At 33.1% G+C, this 17,992-nt stretch overlaps 2 protein-coding genes across 12 annotated transcripts in view; one reads left to right on the top strand and one right to left on the bottom strand.

Moving 5' to 3' along the window:
- LOC149071729 (potassium voltage-gated channel protein Shaker-like) overlaps nt 1-8,191 on the top strand; it is a 432,235-nt gene extending 424,044 nt beyond the window's left edge. For 4 of the 8 annotated variants that reach the window (XM_089248036.1, XM_089248043.1, XM_089248041.1 and 1 more), the window contains exon 4: nt 3,731-8,191. The gene's annotated coding sequence lies outside the window, so the exon portion shown is untranslated. The remainder of the gene's footprint in view (nt 1-3,730) is intronic. The other 4 variants (XM_089248037.1, XM_089248039.1, XM_089248042.1 and 1 more) reach the window with 2 other exon arrangements.
- Nucleotides 8,192-10,089: 1,898 nt separating this feature from the next.
- The window catches only part of LOC149071728 (uncharacterized), a 28,840-nt gene continuing 20,937 nt past the window's right edge, over nt 10,090-17,992 (bottom strand). For 3 of the 4 annotated variants that reach the window (XM_089247804.1, XM_089247806.1, XM_089247807.1), the window contains 3 exons: nt 16,277-17,951; nt 15,618-15,728; nt 10,090-11,937 (listed from right to left, as the gene is read on the bottom strand). In XM_089247804.1, coding sequence (XP_089103930.1) covers nt 15,649-15,728; nt 16,277-17,951 — 1,755 coding nt within the window. In that variant the 3' untranslated portion in view covers nt 10,090-11,937; nt 15,618-15,648. Of the gene's footprint in view, nt 11,938-15,612; nt 15,729-16,276; nt 17,952-17,992 lie in introns of those variants that run through there. The other variant, XM_089247805.1, reaches the window with a different exon arrangement.

The following is a 17,992-nucleotide window of genomic DNA, read 5'->3' as shown; positions in this document are numbered from 1 at the left end:
TATGTTTCCAGCAATTAAGTTAGACATTATAAAATTTATTTAAAAATTTACACAATATTATTATTCTTGGACTTCCTTTTTCAGCAATAAATTTTCAAAACTACAGAATGATACATAACATTTATAAAGTACTGGTCTGCATTAAGAGGTCAGTAAAGAGCTGGTTTTGATATAAAAAGGGTGCTACCTTCTTTGTATATGGTCTGCCTTTCTCCCCATTAAGTCGGATAGTTGTGAGTCTACAGTAAATTGCCTCTGTGGTAATAAGACAGAAATTATGTACGGTAGGTAAAGTAGGCCTCAAATAAAACTGTGATGGGTGCAAAAAAGAATATGCTCCAGGGTGTTTGACAAGAACTCAGTTTTTGTTTTGATATTTGCCTGGACAAAACAATTCATACATACAAACTCATGTACACTTAGACATACATCAATTTGTAATGAATTTATGCATGCTGGGAAGTATTGTTCGTATGTCAATGCATGGTCGTAACATATTTATAATGACAGAGTTATAAGTGTTTCATGTTTGAGAAATGCTGACATGTGTCTTTCACATTGGAAGTGAAAGAGGCAGATGCTTGAATGTTCGTGTTCATATTAGTATAGTTTTCAAGGTCTGTCTGCCATATGTGCAGAGACTTTTTTAAATTATTAGACCAGCTTGCACTCATGCATACTGCCATAATAAGATATACCACAAATCATGTACAGTGATACATCGGCTAATGAAGATAATTTGTTACGGAATCACATTCATAAGTAGAAATCTTTTTTATCCAAAACATGATTTTCCATAAGTTTCTACAGAAAACTGTTTAACTAGGTTCCAGGAACTACCCAAAATTAAACTGAAGAGCCAAAAAAACTGGTACAGGCATGCGTATGCAAATAAAGAGACATGGAACCAATCAGAGTACGGCGCTGCGGTCGGCAATGCCTATATAACACAACAAGTGTCTGGCATAGTTGTTATATCGGTTACTGCTGCTACAATGGCATGTTATCGAGATTTAAGTAAGTTTGAACGTGGTGTTATAGTCGGCACACGAGAGATGGGACATAGCATCTCCAAGGTAGCGATGAAATTTGGATTTTCACATACGACCATTTCACGAGTGTACCGTGAATATCGCGAATCTGGTAAAAAATTAAATCTACGACATCGCTGCGGCCAGAAAAAGATCATGCAAGAACGGGACCAACGAGAATCAATAAACATGACAGACGTGCAACCCTTCCGCAAATTGCTGCAGATTTCCATGCTAGGCCATCAACAAGTGTCAGCGTGCGAACCATTCAACGAAACATCATCGATATGGGCCCTTCCGCAAATTGCTGCAGATTTCCATGCTGGGCCATCAACAAGTGTCAGCGTGCGAACCATTCAACGAAACATCATCGATATGGGCTTTCGGAGCCGAAGGCCCACTCGTGTACCCTTGATGACTGCACGACACAAAGCTTTACGCCTCGCCTAGGCCTGACAACACCGACATCGGACTGTTGAGGACTGGAAACACGCTGCCTAGTCTGACGAGTCTTGGTTCCAATTGCTTCGAGCTGATGGACGTGTACGGGTATGGAGACAACCTTATGAATCCATGGACCCTACACATCAACAGGGGACTGTTCATGCTGGTGGAGGCTCTGTGATGGTATGGGGCGTGTGCAGTTGGCATGATATGGGACCCCCCTGATACCTCTAGATACGACTCTGACAGGTGACAGGAACGTAAGCATCTTGTCTGATCATCTGGATCATCTGCACCCATTCATGTCCATTGTGCATTCCGACGGACTTGGACAATTTCAGCAGGACAATGCGACACCCCACACGTCCAGAACTGCTACAAAGTGGCTCCAGGAACACTCTTCTGACTTTAGACACTTCCGCTGGCCACCTAAATCCCCAGACATTAACATTATTGAACATATCTGGGATGCCTTGCACCGTGCTGTTCAGAAGAGATCTCCTCTTACTCCTACGGATTTATGGACAGCCCTGCAGGATTCATGGTGTCAATTACCTCCAGCACTACTTCAGACATTAGTCGAGTCCATGCCTCGTGTTGCGGCACTTCTGCGGGCTCGCGGGGGCCCTACACGATATTAGGCAGGTGTTCCAGTTTTTTTGGCTCTTCAGTGTACAATGTAACTTTCATAAACCATCAAGAAACACCATAAAAAAAAAACAGCAACAGACCAAAAGCTAAGATAAACAATTTCATAATTGGATGAAGGAGAATTTACAAGTGGATGAAACACTGAACATCTTTTCATTTTACATTATGTATGCTATGCAGTTGGTTGTATGAGCCACAATTAAAAAAAAGTGTGTGAGGCAGTGTGCTTTGTGATATAGTCAGCTCATCAGAAATGTAGATGAAAAAGATAAGTTCCTACAATATCCAGACTGTTCAGTTTGGTATTAAAAAGTCTTAACATACGCACTGAAACCATTCTAAAAGTCTAAGGCTTTTTCCTTTTTTTCAAATGCATTTTCTCTGAACTTAATCATTCATCTTAAATGAAATGATTCAACATCTTTCTGAAAGAGGAAGAGAGGTGTATTCTGTGGAAAGTGAATTCCAAGGTGGCTATCGATTAATCTGGCTAGAGTGGCAGTTACTCATTAGACTAATTTTGATTGAGGCCCAAAAATTCAGCACACATCACAGATATTTTATGTTGGTGTACGCATTTGTATTGCAAAATATATTCTTAAGCTGAGGCAGAAAAACATCGAGAAAGTCTTCGTTAGCCAAAATATTCACAAACCAGGGAGCTCATGCGAAGTATCACTTTATATATGATTCGCATATGTCTAATATTTTCCTATAAATGCTGAAAGTGTACATTTCTTTTTACCCACCCTATACATACAACACTCGACTCCATTTTGCTTTCACATTTCTAAAATGATCAGCATTGATGGAGTGATGTTTTGTTAGTGTGTATTTACAATGTGCCTTTGAACAAAAATCACTCTTCAGGTAGAAAGAGCTATAGCTATGCAACTTATTAGATAGCAGTATTGTTAGGTTATAATGCCCAATCAGATGCAACATCAGCAAATATAATAAGTTCCGGGGTGGGATACAAAAACTAGAATTTTTATACAGCCTATAATAAAAAAAGTAGATTAGTAAAATGTGTTTCTATTTTTCCGAAAGAAATTTGACTAAAAATTTCCCAAGATGTTGATGATTGAAATCATTGATTTTTGAAATTTTAAAAACAATCTTCATATTCTTTTTGAGACTAATTTCAGCACAACACAGAATTGACGAGAGTCAAGAATCGCAATCATTGATATTTTAGCAAATGTTTCTCCAAATGTTACCGATAAAACTTCTTTTGGTATGATACATAGAAAGAGGTGCAAATCTTACACAAAAATTGGTCTATTACTTTTAATTGAACCATATAAAATTATTTCTTTTTGTACATACCCAATTATTATTTTGCAGACTGCTGTGTGTTTGTTGCATGAAATCTTGCATAATCATTCTTTACTATACCATTATCTATGTTGAGTAGCTGTAGTTCACAAATTATTTCTGTTAAAATTATTTTCCTATGCACTTTGTGTTTTTTTTATGTCCAAACCTGATAAATCCCTTGTCGAAAATCACATTCAAAGTATACTTAGCTATATTTATCTAGAACTAATTCATTTATGTCTGTATATCTCATTCACTTTGCATAGAAATTTTACCTTAACCAGGCTTTACAGATCTCAGGAGGCTAATTGCCACAAGCAAAGGTTTCGACCACAACCAAGAGTTTGAAGAGCTGTTCCTCTACTGAATAGCACGACGTCACTACAAAGAGGAAACAAGGCTGTGGGAGATATCAAGATTTAATTATTTTTTGCCAATTAACATTCACAAGGTGATGTCGTTCACGATATCCAAGGTATTTTTACCAGCTTTAGGGGGGAATATCCTCTCAGATTGAGGGGGAGGGGAAGTTCAAGTGAGATTATCACAAAATCCTAAGCTGCTTTTTCGCCTGCGCAATTATACTCCATAGTTTATTTTTGTTGTAAAAAAAAACAACTCTTATTACAAAGAATAACTAGCATACAAATCCTTTTTCAAGAAAAGGTACAGTCACTACACAAATATAATGTATATACAGACTTACATATTTAAAAAAAAGTAATGTGACGTCATACTGTGACATACCAAGGCTTCAACTTCTCCTCCAATCAAACGTTGTTGCTTTTGTACATATGATTATACATATATATACTGTGTGTATATATGATAGAGGTTCACCTGCGAAAGTGAACTTGTTTATCGCCTTTATTTCAAAAGGCTAGAAATATATATATATATATATATTGAAAGAAAAAAGTTGCCGAAATTCCAAATAACTGAGTGATATCAAGGACATGGAACTTGGAGAAAAAAAATGTGTCAGCAAGAAGAAATATGCCTGAGCCATATGTGTAGTATGGTCCTGTGATGTGAAAAGTACACAGCGAAATACATGTGAAAACTGTAAAATTTTCTTTTTTTTTACATATATCTGCTAGGAAGAACTTCAATCAATTTCATGCAAAAAAATCAATTAAACATTAGGAAACATGCTGATCTGCTTCCAAGGTTCCCTCGGAACATATGTCAAGAAGCCGTTAGGAAATAAAACCTTTTGAGCAAAAAAATTAATAATTCAATCGCTTGAATAAATTAAATTGGAAAAAAAATTTCAAAAATTTCAAATTTTCTGCTATATATTGGCATTTACATGGGGAAAAATATCCTAAATTCTTCAGAATTTACTGAAATCTATCATGCTTGATTAGAGGCTGGATACTAATGCATCAATAAATTTATATTCTAAAAAAACACAGAACAATTCCGCTGTAGTGAATGCGTAGCTTTAGGCTGTTTGCAATCAAAGTACCTAAAAGTACTTTTACAAATTTTTTGTGCATCTAAATAAATCCAATCTTTGTATATCAAAAAATAAATGCCATATTTCTGACTTAATTAGTTCAAAAGCAACTTGCTTGAACAATTCAGGCAACAAATAAATAAGTGAATTAAAAAGAAAAAAAACACCATTCTGTAAATCGTGAATGTTTTCTTCATTGCAAACCTTGAAACAGAGTTCAAGAAATATTTTTGACATCGTTATTATTGTTTTACATTTGCATCAACATGTAATGAATAATGTTTTTTGAAGTACTGACCAATCAAAGAAGGCCTTCTATACAAAATCTAATGAAAGATCATTTATATGATTGATCAAAATGTCAAAACCAGAATTCATATGCATTAATGTGAATGTGGGCAATAATAATACATGGAATATCAAAATAAAAGTCTAATCACTGATAAAACCTTAATTCAGTTAAGATTATCCATCTCATAATTTACAATAGAAACATTGCATTCAAAATTGTTGCCATAAAGCAAGTGTAAAAATAAATATATATAAAATTTTCTTCCCTTTCACATGTGAGAGTTTCTCTCTTTTTTTTCCACCAAGTGCTCTTATTGAATAAATGAAAAATCTTTTGAAATTCTGTGTATGGAGAGTGGTTGCAAAATGATTCTAAAAAGCTTATCTCTGTAAATACAAAAAAAGCCTATATTATTATATCATATATATATATACACACATATAAAATATCTATATACAATCTATAACTGAAGCATCAAACTGACTAAATTCCAATTGTATACCAAGAGGGGCAAAAACTTCAAAAATTCAAAAGCTATTTAATATTAAAAAAATTTTAAATCTCCAGAATATATAGGATATAAAAAATTTACTTATTCAACAATGCAAAATGAAGAAAAGTATATATGTGATTTTCCAGAAGAAATGAGGACTTGAAAACAATATAAACAAAAATATTTCTTTTTAGTCCTTTTCTTAGATTAATTTTATCAAAATAAGAGAAAATTATTTACCTGAGAGCAAGAAAGGGTGAGGTTACTTTCAGTAAAATCATTGCATAAGAGGAACTAATTAAAATTTTAAATTGAGCATCCATCGTTTTTGTACACCTTGCTCCTATTTTTAAATCAAAAAATAACAAAAAATTGAAACTTCCTAAAGCTATTGTATTGAATATTTTTATTCACAACTACATGTTGTACTCTTTCCACATGATAAGCAAAAAAAAATTAGATTTTTAACTTATAATGAAACTTTTCATTAACAGACATGACCAAAAAACTTGTTTAAACTTCTTATTATTCAAGTCCTGATTTCTTTGGATAAGCAAGGAAATATATAACAAAAAGATTAGATTAGTACATTAAAATTCAAAGAGGAAAATACATAAGAAGCCCTTAGAAATATAAAATTTTTAGATCTTTTCAAATGTAGTTTGACAAAAGGAATATTAATGTATGAGTGTAGTGGTTGCAGTTTGATTTCATTGGGTGACCTAAAGCTCAACTTGTTGAAATTAAAATTAAGCCAATAAAAAAACCACCACCTGCCAATCGGTGTAAAGCTAATCGCTGTAAAGTTATTCGAAATAAAACGCCATTTTTCTTGTAGTTGTAGAAAAATGCTCAACTGCCAATTGTTGGGCAAATGTTATTTGACAAAAAAAAGCAAAATCTGTTTTGAGCTAAAAGGTTGTAAATGATGCTTTTCCTATCTTGCAATATATTAGTTATGAATGAGGTATACAATACATACATATACATATATATATGTGTATATATATGAATTGAAAATTAGGTCGCTAAATAATTGTAATAATTCTAGCGTCCATCTGTCTCCATCCATTTCGGGGAGAAGGGTAAGATGATTGCATCCTCTGGTGATGGGACTCTTTTCTTTTCTTTTTTTCAATCATGGGTCCCTGCGTTTTCTCTATTGCTAAAGAATGTTCTTTCGAATGTTTATACAGGAAAAAATCCCTTTTTTTAAATACAAATGTGTGTGGCTTTTTCTTCCCGCTGATGGAAAATGAATCTGTTTGCTTGAAGCATTAAGTGCAACTTTTTTGCAACTTCCTGCTTAAAAAAATGTAAGTAACGCTGTAAAGAGAAAAAAAAATACAAGAAATCAGATGGTTTGTCGAATATCATTACCAATCGGATTCACAACATTTGTAAAGGGTCAGAACCATTAAGTAAAAATAAATAACATGAAGATTATTACAATCATAAAAATAATCACAATAGCTGAAGTTACAGTGAACACACATAAATAAATTTAGTTTTGATTCCAGTTGGCAATAATATTCAATCGAATGGGGATCTATGATGCATCCATTAATACTCAGTACAATTCAGAAGCGCTTAAATCTGAACATGGCTAAAGAAACAATTGAAAAAAATACTCAAATGGTTTATGTTGGTAAATAATGCACAAAATCTTTCTTAAAAGTACAAGGAAAAAAATATTAAAACTTAAAATATTTCATTAAAAATTGCACTTAATTTAAATGGGATTGAAATTAATAAACAGTTGTACTTTATTCTTAAAGCTCATCCATCAATTACCGATAACTCAAACTGGTAGAATGTTTCTGAATTTTACTTAATATTAATGATAAGTTTAAAGAAAAAAACAACACTCACTGTTGGTGATGATCATGATGCTACAGGACGATGAGGTTTTGGAGGGTTGCTGAAACGTGATTAATTAATGCTAATGATGATCAACGAAGTAACAAAGACCGTCCTGGTGCTACAATGTACTTCCTCCCTTTTTCTTGCAATCGCAACACGCTGTTCTTCTGCTGACAGGCAGTTCTGTTGTTTGAAAAGATGCTTTTTATTGCATAAAAATTGTGATAGCTGTGTATTATACATATCCGTATTGTTTTATGTTTTTTTTCCTCTTTGTGCTATATATATATTATATACATATTATATCATGTTGTTAACAAAAAAAAGTATTTTTCCTTAAATTTCTGTTTTCCATTTTTTTCGAGCCGACTCTATTTTTCATGATATGTGACGCCACAATCCCACTCCTCCTCGCCTTTGTATTAACCACTCTCCTAAATATAGTAGAAAAATATATGCTCAATAAATTTATGTTTCCGTTTTCTGAAAGTATTCAAATTAGTTTTTATTGTGTATATCAGCTTTCTGAAAAATTGTATTCGTCTAAATTTTTCAAGTGAACTTGGAGATCAATATAAGACCGAGTACCAAAATATTGTGAGTAACATAAAAAAATAAATTTTCGATTAACAGAACTCTTGTAGTTGAAAAAAAAATCATTATATACAGACTATTAAACATATTGCAAAAATGCACATGATGTTAAGCAAATTGTATCAGAGCTGAATTGCTAATCAACTTTCTTTAGCTATTACCAACTTGTCCAGCTATTATGAATGCTAATCAAGCTCATATTCATGTATTTAATCTCAAGGCCCATTTACACGACGCAACCGCTTTAGTTGGTAACTTAATTTTTAGTTGCCAAGTACGATACAATGTATGCAGACGATAAGGGCCGTTTACACGGCTTTAGTTGACAAGTGCGCAAGTGCAGAAGTGATTTAGTTGGTAAGTCAGATAAGAACGGTTCTATTTTTTCCGGTTAAGTAGACGTATAAGCATGCACCAGTGGGCGTGACCTGCCACGCTGGAGGGGTCATTTTGCTCTCTCACGGAGGGGTTTATTTTGATCTCAAGCTTGAACCTGTTCATACTCCGTCGTCTCCTGAAGTTTCGCCAGAATTACGCGGAAATATTGGATGGTGAAGTGGCCAGAGGACACAACCTTCAAGTTTGTTGAAAAATATCTTCGCCATGAATGTTTGTTGAGCTATAGAAATGAAAATTACCTTAACAAACAAGCTAAAAATTATTCGATGTTGGAAAAAGCTATAGAATATTCTGTCGACGTTATGTCAGGAGTGGAAAAAAATTGAAGATTCAAAAATATATATCAGGTGGGGAGGATTTATATATTAAAAACTGGAGGGAGGTTTCGAATATTTCTCTCGTCCAGAACGAATTTGCTGCCATCTGTTGTAAAAATACATGATCAAATATTTAACATAAAGATGTCATCTCTGTAGATTAAATTAAAAAATAATAATGATTTCGAAAATTTGGAAATAATTTTTGTTTAATGAATTTTTATTATTTAATTTTTAACCCTTAGAATTTCCTACGAATGCCAAGAATCTTGTCCAGTATTTTCGGCTTTCATAATTTATCTCCTCTTCAACTTCGATTAAAATATCATATAATCGATATTTACAACTTGGACGAGAAATAGAGAAATCTTATATTTCTTCTCGATGACTTACATAAGTTTATAATATGTTGTGTATTCTTTTTTCCCCTGTGGCGTCATCTCTCGCCCCCCTTACGTCGGTGCAGAGGCGAAAAAAGGGGACAAGCGAAATGTTTCCCTTGCGTGACCTACTTCTTGCTCAGTGTGTTGCTCTCGTGCAAGTGAGAAAAAAGTTTCCCCTTTTTTATTGAATAAATTTATATTCTTTAAAAAAAATATCATATAATGTGGCTCTGATCACAGTATTCGTAAGTTCTACCTGATCATCTTCATCCATCGTTACGAAAGCTATGAGCTTTAAAAAAAGCACCTCTCTGAATGCCAGATAAATAAAAAATTATTACTATTATACTCCCGCGCGTTGTGCGTCTGTCTCTCTCCGTGGATTTGAGTAGACTGAAGCGCGCATGCGCTAACTGCGCTCGCCTCCGTAAAAATTATCCAATGAGCATCTACTTGCCACTTATACGTGTGGACACTTTCAAGAAGAATCGGTAAGTTAAAATTAAGTTGCCCACTAAAGCGCTTGCCTCGTGTAAACGGGCCTTCATTTACAGTGTGTTGGATATAAACTTAACCATAAGAAAAATGTGATACTATTTTAAACTGAACGCACTATATTAAATGAAACACACATAAGTGATCTGGTTTTTCTTTTATGATATTAATAATTGATAGTATCAGTTATTAGTCATAAAAGGTAGTGAATAACCAATAAAATACGGTAGGAGTTGAAGATTAGCTTGATTTTGGAGAAAAAAAAAGAAAGGATCAAATGAATTACTATATATTTTGAGAGTTTAAACACACATAAGATGCTGCCTGAAATGCACTTAACATTTTTATTAATAACATCTTTCATAAAGCACCACGTCTGATACATATGTACAGTCAAACCACATTAACAAAAAAAGGACATAATATTTTGCTGAACAAGAAAAGGAATTGTCATCATAACGAATGAAGCAATATAGGAATTATAAAGCATGTTTAAAAATAAACTCTTTTGCTGTCAAAAAAACTAAATGAGGTACACAATATCTACTGCTCACTTTTTTTTCATACAGTCAAGTTTTCAAAGAAAGCTATATCAACATAAGTATTGAATCAACACATTGAATGTTACAAAGGGATGAATATATTACTTAGTAGAGTAAAACCTGTTTTTAATGAAACCTGTATTAAGTGGAAACCTATTTTCAATAGAAAAAAATATTGGTCCCATGATTTCAATACCAAAATACACATTAAAAAACCTGGATTAAATGGAACCTGTCTAACAAGGAAACAGAAAGGAAAATTGTATGCTCTTAACCAAAAACTTCCCACAAACACTGCAAGTGTTTTCCAAACCAATAAACTAAAGGAATCTCACAAAATATTGAGCTGCTCTACCAAAACATTTTAGGCAATTTCTGATTGCCAATGTAAGTTCTGCATCATCCGTTCTTACATTAGCAAAAATTGTTTCTGTACTTGATGAGGTGATTTTAATAACTTCCTTCAGGTAACTTCCTGAAACTGTTACAAAATTTTTTGGAAAGGCTGGCTTTTCTATGGGAGAAATCGGTGCAAAGGTTGAATTTACAAATGATATGCAAGACGTACAAAATTGCATGAAAGCTGCTTTCCATGATCACAGTGCTGAGGATTACATATAGACAACAATGCACAAACTGAACCTGGCACAACAAACATAAGTACACTCTCATTGAAAATTTTAGAGAAAATAAAAAAGAGGATGAAGATGAGATAAATATAGTCATTTCGGAAGAAAAACAGTGTAGGGTGAAGTTTTATACAGATGCTGTCAAAACCTTGAAAGAGCTGCAGTAATTTTGCTTTAGAGTATAATGAATTGCACATTGTTTGTATGATTTCTGAAAAAAAAACTGTTTACTGAAAGTCAGGCAGCAAAGGGTGTGAACTGCCTACAGAAAACCTCTATTGAACACTGGAAAAATACAAATTTATGTAATCACAGTACTATTTTCAATTTTTTATCCACTATTCAGCAATGCATAGTTAATGTATGTAACAGGGTTTAAGCTACGGTTGCTTATCCAGCTTAAACCCTGGTATGTAATGGACTCTGCAATAGTGAAATGTCAAAATAAATGCAGTGTGAATTTTTAATAAATAATGTATTTTATTAAGTGATAAATATTTCATAATTATATAGTAAACTATGTACATTATTTATTACTCAAACATTAATTACTTTAAATTATTTAGGTTATTTTCAATTAGTTTATTTTTATTTTATTTCAATTTTACATGAGATCATCACATAATTTTACAAATTTTTTCAATTGAACCTCTATTAAGTGGAAACTAGTGTTCAACGGGAAAAAATCTTGGTCCCATGCAATTCCATTCAAGACAGGTTTTACTGCATAAAAAATTAATTTTTTTACATATTATATCAGTATCATTATAATTATATGTATGTGCATAGAATCAGTAATAAGTATTAAATGTGCAATTTAATTTTTGAGCCCTGACAAAATTTGCATTACTCATGATAATGCAAATTTTTATATATTATAATAATTTCATGTGTTAAATCATATGATATGGTACATAAAAATGTTCTTTGAATATATCTCAGTATAGCCTTAAGTATCTATTCATATTTACATACAATATATGTAGAAAGTCACTCATAAGTTTTTGGTTTTTGTTTCAAACCTGAAAAAAAAATGAAAATAGTCAATATAAAAAGTCATTTTTTATATCATATCAAAATCAAAGTTTTTTTCATATACAGTGAAATGCCTATACAACGATACTCAAGAGATCAGAGAAACATATTGTTATGAAGCAGCGGTTCTCAACCTTTTTTGACCTGCAGAGTACTTTTTTGAATATAATTTATATAGTGGAGCACCCATAGTCCTAATTTTTATTTATTCATCAAAGTTACTGATATATTTTTATTATTAAAAAAAATGTATAACTTTTTTTTCCAATTTATTGGTTTTTCATTTTTCCCTCAAGCGTCCGCTCTAAAGTGAACAAGTGAGTCCCAAGGGCACCACGGAGCACCGGTTGAGAACTGCTGTTATAAAGAAGTTATCATTACAGATGGAATATATTAACACAGGGGTCTTCAACGCATGGCCCGTGGGCCACATTTGGTCCTCAAAACTTTGTCATGGGCTGCCAATCATTTTCAGAAAATGGTTGAAAACATTGAAAAATTATTAATTCTAGAATTAATGAAAAAATAATTTTGGAATCGATGAGGAAATAATTCTAGAATAAATGAAAGAAATAATTTCAAAATAAATTGATGAATATTATAATGAAACTTGATTCTCAGAACTAGTGAAAGAAATAATTATTGAAACAAATAATTTCAGAATTAGTGAAAAAAATAACTTATAAATCAACGAGAGAAATAATTTTGTAATTTCTGACAAAAACTATTTCACAATCAATAAAAGAGTAATTGCATAATTATTGAAAGAAATTATTTCAAGACATATTGAGAAAGATTAATAATTTCAGAATTATCACTGTCTTCAATTATTTTTGTTCCCATTTATCTCGGAGCCCCATTGGCTCCTTCTATTATGATGTCACTAAATTTCATGAGTCTGTGGCCTGCTGGCTTCGCAGGAAGTTTTAATTCGGCATACTGTGTCTGAAAGGTTGAAGATCCCTGTGTTAACACTATGGAAAGTGCATCGGAACTGGAGAGTAATATCATTAATTAGGTGACTATCATTATAGACAGCATAGGCCATTCATCCAATTCCATTCTGAATCAACTCAACGCGAGCTAGAAACTGCAGTGAGAACCGGAGTCAAGTGTCATAATCATGTGGAAGCATCTACTGCACAAGTGAAAGTTTGCATGGATAATATTGGAGGATGTTCGGCATGATCTTATGGACAGTTGAACGTGGCCTATCCAAAGCCTGTGCTACATGCTTGACGCTAGACTACCACAAGAATTTGAAGCTCTGTCCTCTTCCACTTGAAGTGAAACCTCCCATATTGCATCTATGGAAACAGGTTTTCTTCCTCTTCCAGGTAGCCAACAATCCTGTGGTTTCAAATTTTGTTATCATACTCTGAAGGTTTTTAACATTAATTGGACCTTTTTGAATCTTCTTCCAAGTCAGAAATTTCCATAGAGCAGTTACTGCGGAATCGTTGTTTTGATAAAACAATTTGACCAAGAAAACACGATCTCGTAAACTTATTGTCATTGTGAGCAGCAAACACATTGAGAAACATGATCTCCACGAATGTTTCTAGGTTTTATAACAGCTGCTACGTGACATCACATAAATTTACATGTTTAGTACAGGCATTCAAGGTGGCACCCTCTGGTGGTGATATATGCAACTATCCCCTAAACAAATTCCCATCACTTTATGAAGTCGTCCACAAAATTTCACTTTTCTGCTGACTGGTTTCCCCTGTAGGCTATTTTAAAATAGGGTCTTTTAATTATGGGCACTCTGTATAGTCCTCACACAAGCACTTGTTAATCCCCCCCAGCATTGAAATTTGCATCATTTAACAGTTTTTTATTCCTATTGAGCAAATAGGAATAAAAAACTATAGCTGTGTCGATCTTATCAGTCGACACAGGTCATTTTGAAAATATGGTTTTCTGAGATCTACTAGACTATTTCTCATTCTCATTTGATTATCACCTCATAAACTGGACATTTTTCACAGAAAACTGAATATCATTGATTGAAATTGGGTAATACCTGCAAGTTAAGCTGCACATAGATAGACATACAAGGATAGATGTAGTAGAGCTTGGCAAATGAAGATAATTCGTTCCAGAATCATGTTCATTAGCCACAACATGATTTCTCAAATTTCTATGAAAAATTGTTCAATTCGTTCTAGGAACTGCACAAAATTTAAAGATAATTAAAGAAACACTAAAAAGACAAAAATTGACAGAAGGCTAAAATAAACAGCTTCAAAATTGGATAAATAAAGAATTTACAGGAAGATGAAATGTTGAAGATCTTTTTATTTTACACTATGGTCTACTAAAGCTGGATTTAAAGAATCCAGTCGAGTTTCTAGGTGTCCCCATCCATTTGTGATTTGGTCAACTAATTGTTGTCTCTGATACATGCAGATGAAAGAGAAGCTCCTAGAATGTCGAAGACTATTCAATTTGATGCCTAAAGTATATTGCACTGAACGAATGTTAGCTCTGAAAACATGGGCTCCTTTTTTCAATACATTTTCTATCAGCCGAATCGTTCATTTTATATGAAATGGTTCAGAAACTTGCAGAAAGAAAAGCAGAGATACATCTGGGAAAAGATTCAGAGGTAGACATGAGTTAATCAAACTTGAGTGACAGTAATTCTGATGATTATTGGCACTAAAATTCAGCTCACTACACGACTGTTCTATGATAATACCTGCATCAATATCAATGAAAATGTTTGTTAGCTGAATGAATCCGTATTTATTGGCTGAGGCAGAAAAATTGTGAAAAATTTGCAAGCAGAGACATTCGTAAGTTAAGGTATCACTTCACAAGGTTTCAATACATTGTAAACGTAAGATGTATAAATAAGCTGAGGATAGACTGGAAAATATATATATATATATTATATTATAAATCATACCATATATATTTATATATTATATTATAAATTATACCATATATATTTTATTATATATATGGTGATTCAGAATTCATGGGACAAACTTTAAGGAATAGAACACACCTAAAGCAGCATATTAGTTTTTTTTTGTCTTGGAATATGTGGCTAAATATAAAGGTTCATGTACACAAACACTGTAATAAACAATCACATTGGTTGTTGGCAATAAGGTCCCTAAAGGTTTCAATAGGAATCTTGTGCACAATGCATAGGAGATGGAGCCACAAAAAGAGAAGAGAGTTTGTAGGAGGCGGGTGCTGCGTAATGGGCTCGCCGTATCCAATTCATTGAAGCAGAAATATAATGTTTGAGTAATTCCTTATTTCATTGCAAAAATGGGCCTACTTCATTACGCCACATGCACCCACAGATTGAATTTTGATTTATATTGGAGAGGACTATGCCAACCAATGACAAGCATTATAATAACTTGTGGTAGATTTAGGGTTGCTACACAAGGAGGCCTACCACATTACAACCCCAGCACCCTCCAATGGTTGATAGCACATATTGCAGTAAATCAATTGGAAATATATAACATTTGCTATTGAGGTTTTATTATGCGCTCTATAAAAGCACCTCTAACGTCTTTGCTATTGTGATTCAACCATAAATTCTGACCAAAAATGCTTGTTCAGGTGTTTTATATCACCTCTTAAAGTTTGTCCCATGAATTTAGAATCACCCTGTATATATACTACCTTAACATACATGTTGAAGCTGAATTTAGAAGCACACTTCATCACCATATACTCTTAAACCAGTCAACAAGATTAAGGTTTTGATGTTTAGCCATGCTAGAAACAAACTTGCTCTTCTTTTCTGAAATAAAACAAAAGATGCACATAAATATAGGATAAGGATCACTGATTGACGGAAAAGAGAAAATTTATATGAACTAAGAAATTTTGATGCATAATAAGGTAGATAAATAAAAAGGGGTAGAAAAATCCTTTTAAATTTAGTTATTAGTTTTTTTTTTATTTAACCCTTTAAGCAGTTTTTAAAATTTTTCTGATCCACATTATAACTGTCACAATGAAAATAAAAGTGTGTTAAGAACCCAAGATATTTTGGAGCAACAAAAAATAAAGCAGATCAAGTTTGACAAGATATCTCAGGATTGTGGCTGTAAGGGTTAAAAACATTTCTTAAGCAGTTTTTTCATGCCATCCCAATTTGATGGAAGAAAATTTTGGTCCACATTAGCTCTAATTATCGGGACCTACTGTATTAAGTTAATTCAGAATCATCCGAATTCCATAATAAAGAACTGCTACTTTCCAAATAAAAACCCTGCATTGCTCCATGTGCCTATTTTATTTGAATAACTTTCAAATAAAATAGAAAGTATAAAATGGTATACATACCAGCTTTATATAATCTGGTCCTTCTAGCACCTTGTCTTTTCCTCCAAATCTTCATTTTGGCATTTTCTTGTTCAATAATAAAGGATAATCGTTTAGACATAGGCACAGGGTTATGTGAGCAATTCAAAACATCTATTTCTTCATCAGATGTTTCAGAGCAATCACTTTTCCCTGCATCATTTAGCAATCTACTCTGTTCTTCCCTCTCACTAGAAATATTTATGCTATTGTTTTTGAAACTATGTTTCTCTTTTAGATGTTCAATAGGTTTAACACTTTTGGATTCCAATAACTTGTGGGAATGACTATTCTGTGAGTTCATATGAACTGCTCCATCTGAGTAATCTAAGTTCTGATTATTTTTAGTGCTACAAGCATTGAAAATTTGTGAAATTTCTTTTTGATGCGGAGTGAAGGTTAGAGAATTCGATAAGTTTACACCAAAGACTTGATTCTTGCATGAAATATCATGCTTATCTCTCTGTAGGAAAACATTCTTCGACAAATTTTCAAAAGCAAACTGGCTTGGTGATTCATCCATGATCTTATCCACTGCTGAATTCTTGCTAGGCTGTTTTTTTAAAGTTAATTTCTGATTACCATAGGACGTAACAGTTTCATCATTCTGAGATTGTCCAAATCCATATTCTGAACCCCCACAATGAGAAACATTATCTAGTAAATTGATTTGCACAGCAACATTCTTAGTCTTGGGACAAACTTTCAGAGTTTGTAGCAAGCCATTTATCTGCGTTGATGCACTTGAAGATGAATCTTTCTTAGAATTCTCCCATTTCTCGAACAAGTTTTTTGAGTGTGACTGAAAATTCTTTGGTTCTTTCATTTTTTCATTTGAATAGTTACCAATTCTGTTCCCCAAAATGGAGAAATCATGAAGCTTGCTTTTCACTGAGACATCATGCATTTCACTTGGTTTCACATGTACACCCAAATCATCTTGTCCTTGAGAGATAGCAATGGACTTCAGACAATTATCAGAAACAGCATTGGCTAGTAGCAATGGACTTCGACTGCTGGCATTTGTTAATTTATTTTCCTTTGAAAACAATCTGTCATGATCAGATATCTTTGAGAAATCAAGAGTTTTGACTTGTCGAGAAATTGTTGGAACAGATAAGTATTCTGAGTAAATTGATTCAAGTGAATTTGAATTATTTTCAAACAGGGTTTCTTCATTTTCTTTGAATTGAACATTGACACTGTCATTGTGTAAAACTCTTTTCACAATAGATGCAATCACTTCATCTTTGAAGATATGCTTCCATGTCTGATTCAGAGTCACGTTTTTATTGTCAGAAGATGCTGCTTCTTGAGGCCAAGTTCCTCCATTATGAAGACCTGAACAAATATTTTTTTTGTTTTTTTCTGCATAAAAAGAGAACTCACTGTTTAATCCTGGCTTAGGTGTAGCAAGAATTTGTTTTTGAATCTTTTCACTAACAGTATACAGTTGCTGGGGAAGTCTAACATGTTTCAATGACCGTGACAGTCTACATGATGAAACAATGTGTCTTTCTGCCAGTGGTACATCTCTTAGTTCTTTTGAGAAATATTCAACTTCTCTTAAGTCATGAACACCAGTTTCTTTCAATTGTTCTAGATATTTCAGCACTCTCAGTCTTTTTGTTTCTCTTAATTCAATGAATTTTTTCACCTTCAAAAATAAAAAACAGAATTCACATGATATCTCAGAAT

Source organism: Pholcus phalangioides, unplaced genomic scaffold (assembly GCF_987345545.1).
Source record: "Pholcus phalangioides strain wild (caught in Gottingen) unplaced genomic scaffold, Ppha-v1.0 ptg000018l_1, whole genome shotgun sequence".
Lineage (NCBI taxonomy): Eukaryota > Metazoa > Arthropoda > Arachnida > Araneae > Pholcidae > Pholcus > Pholcus phalangioides.
The sequence above is the reverse complement of the archived record's forward strand: the minus strand, read 5'-3'. Positions and strand labels throughout refer to the sequence as shown.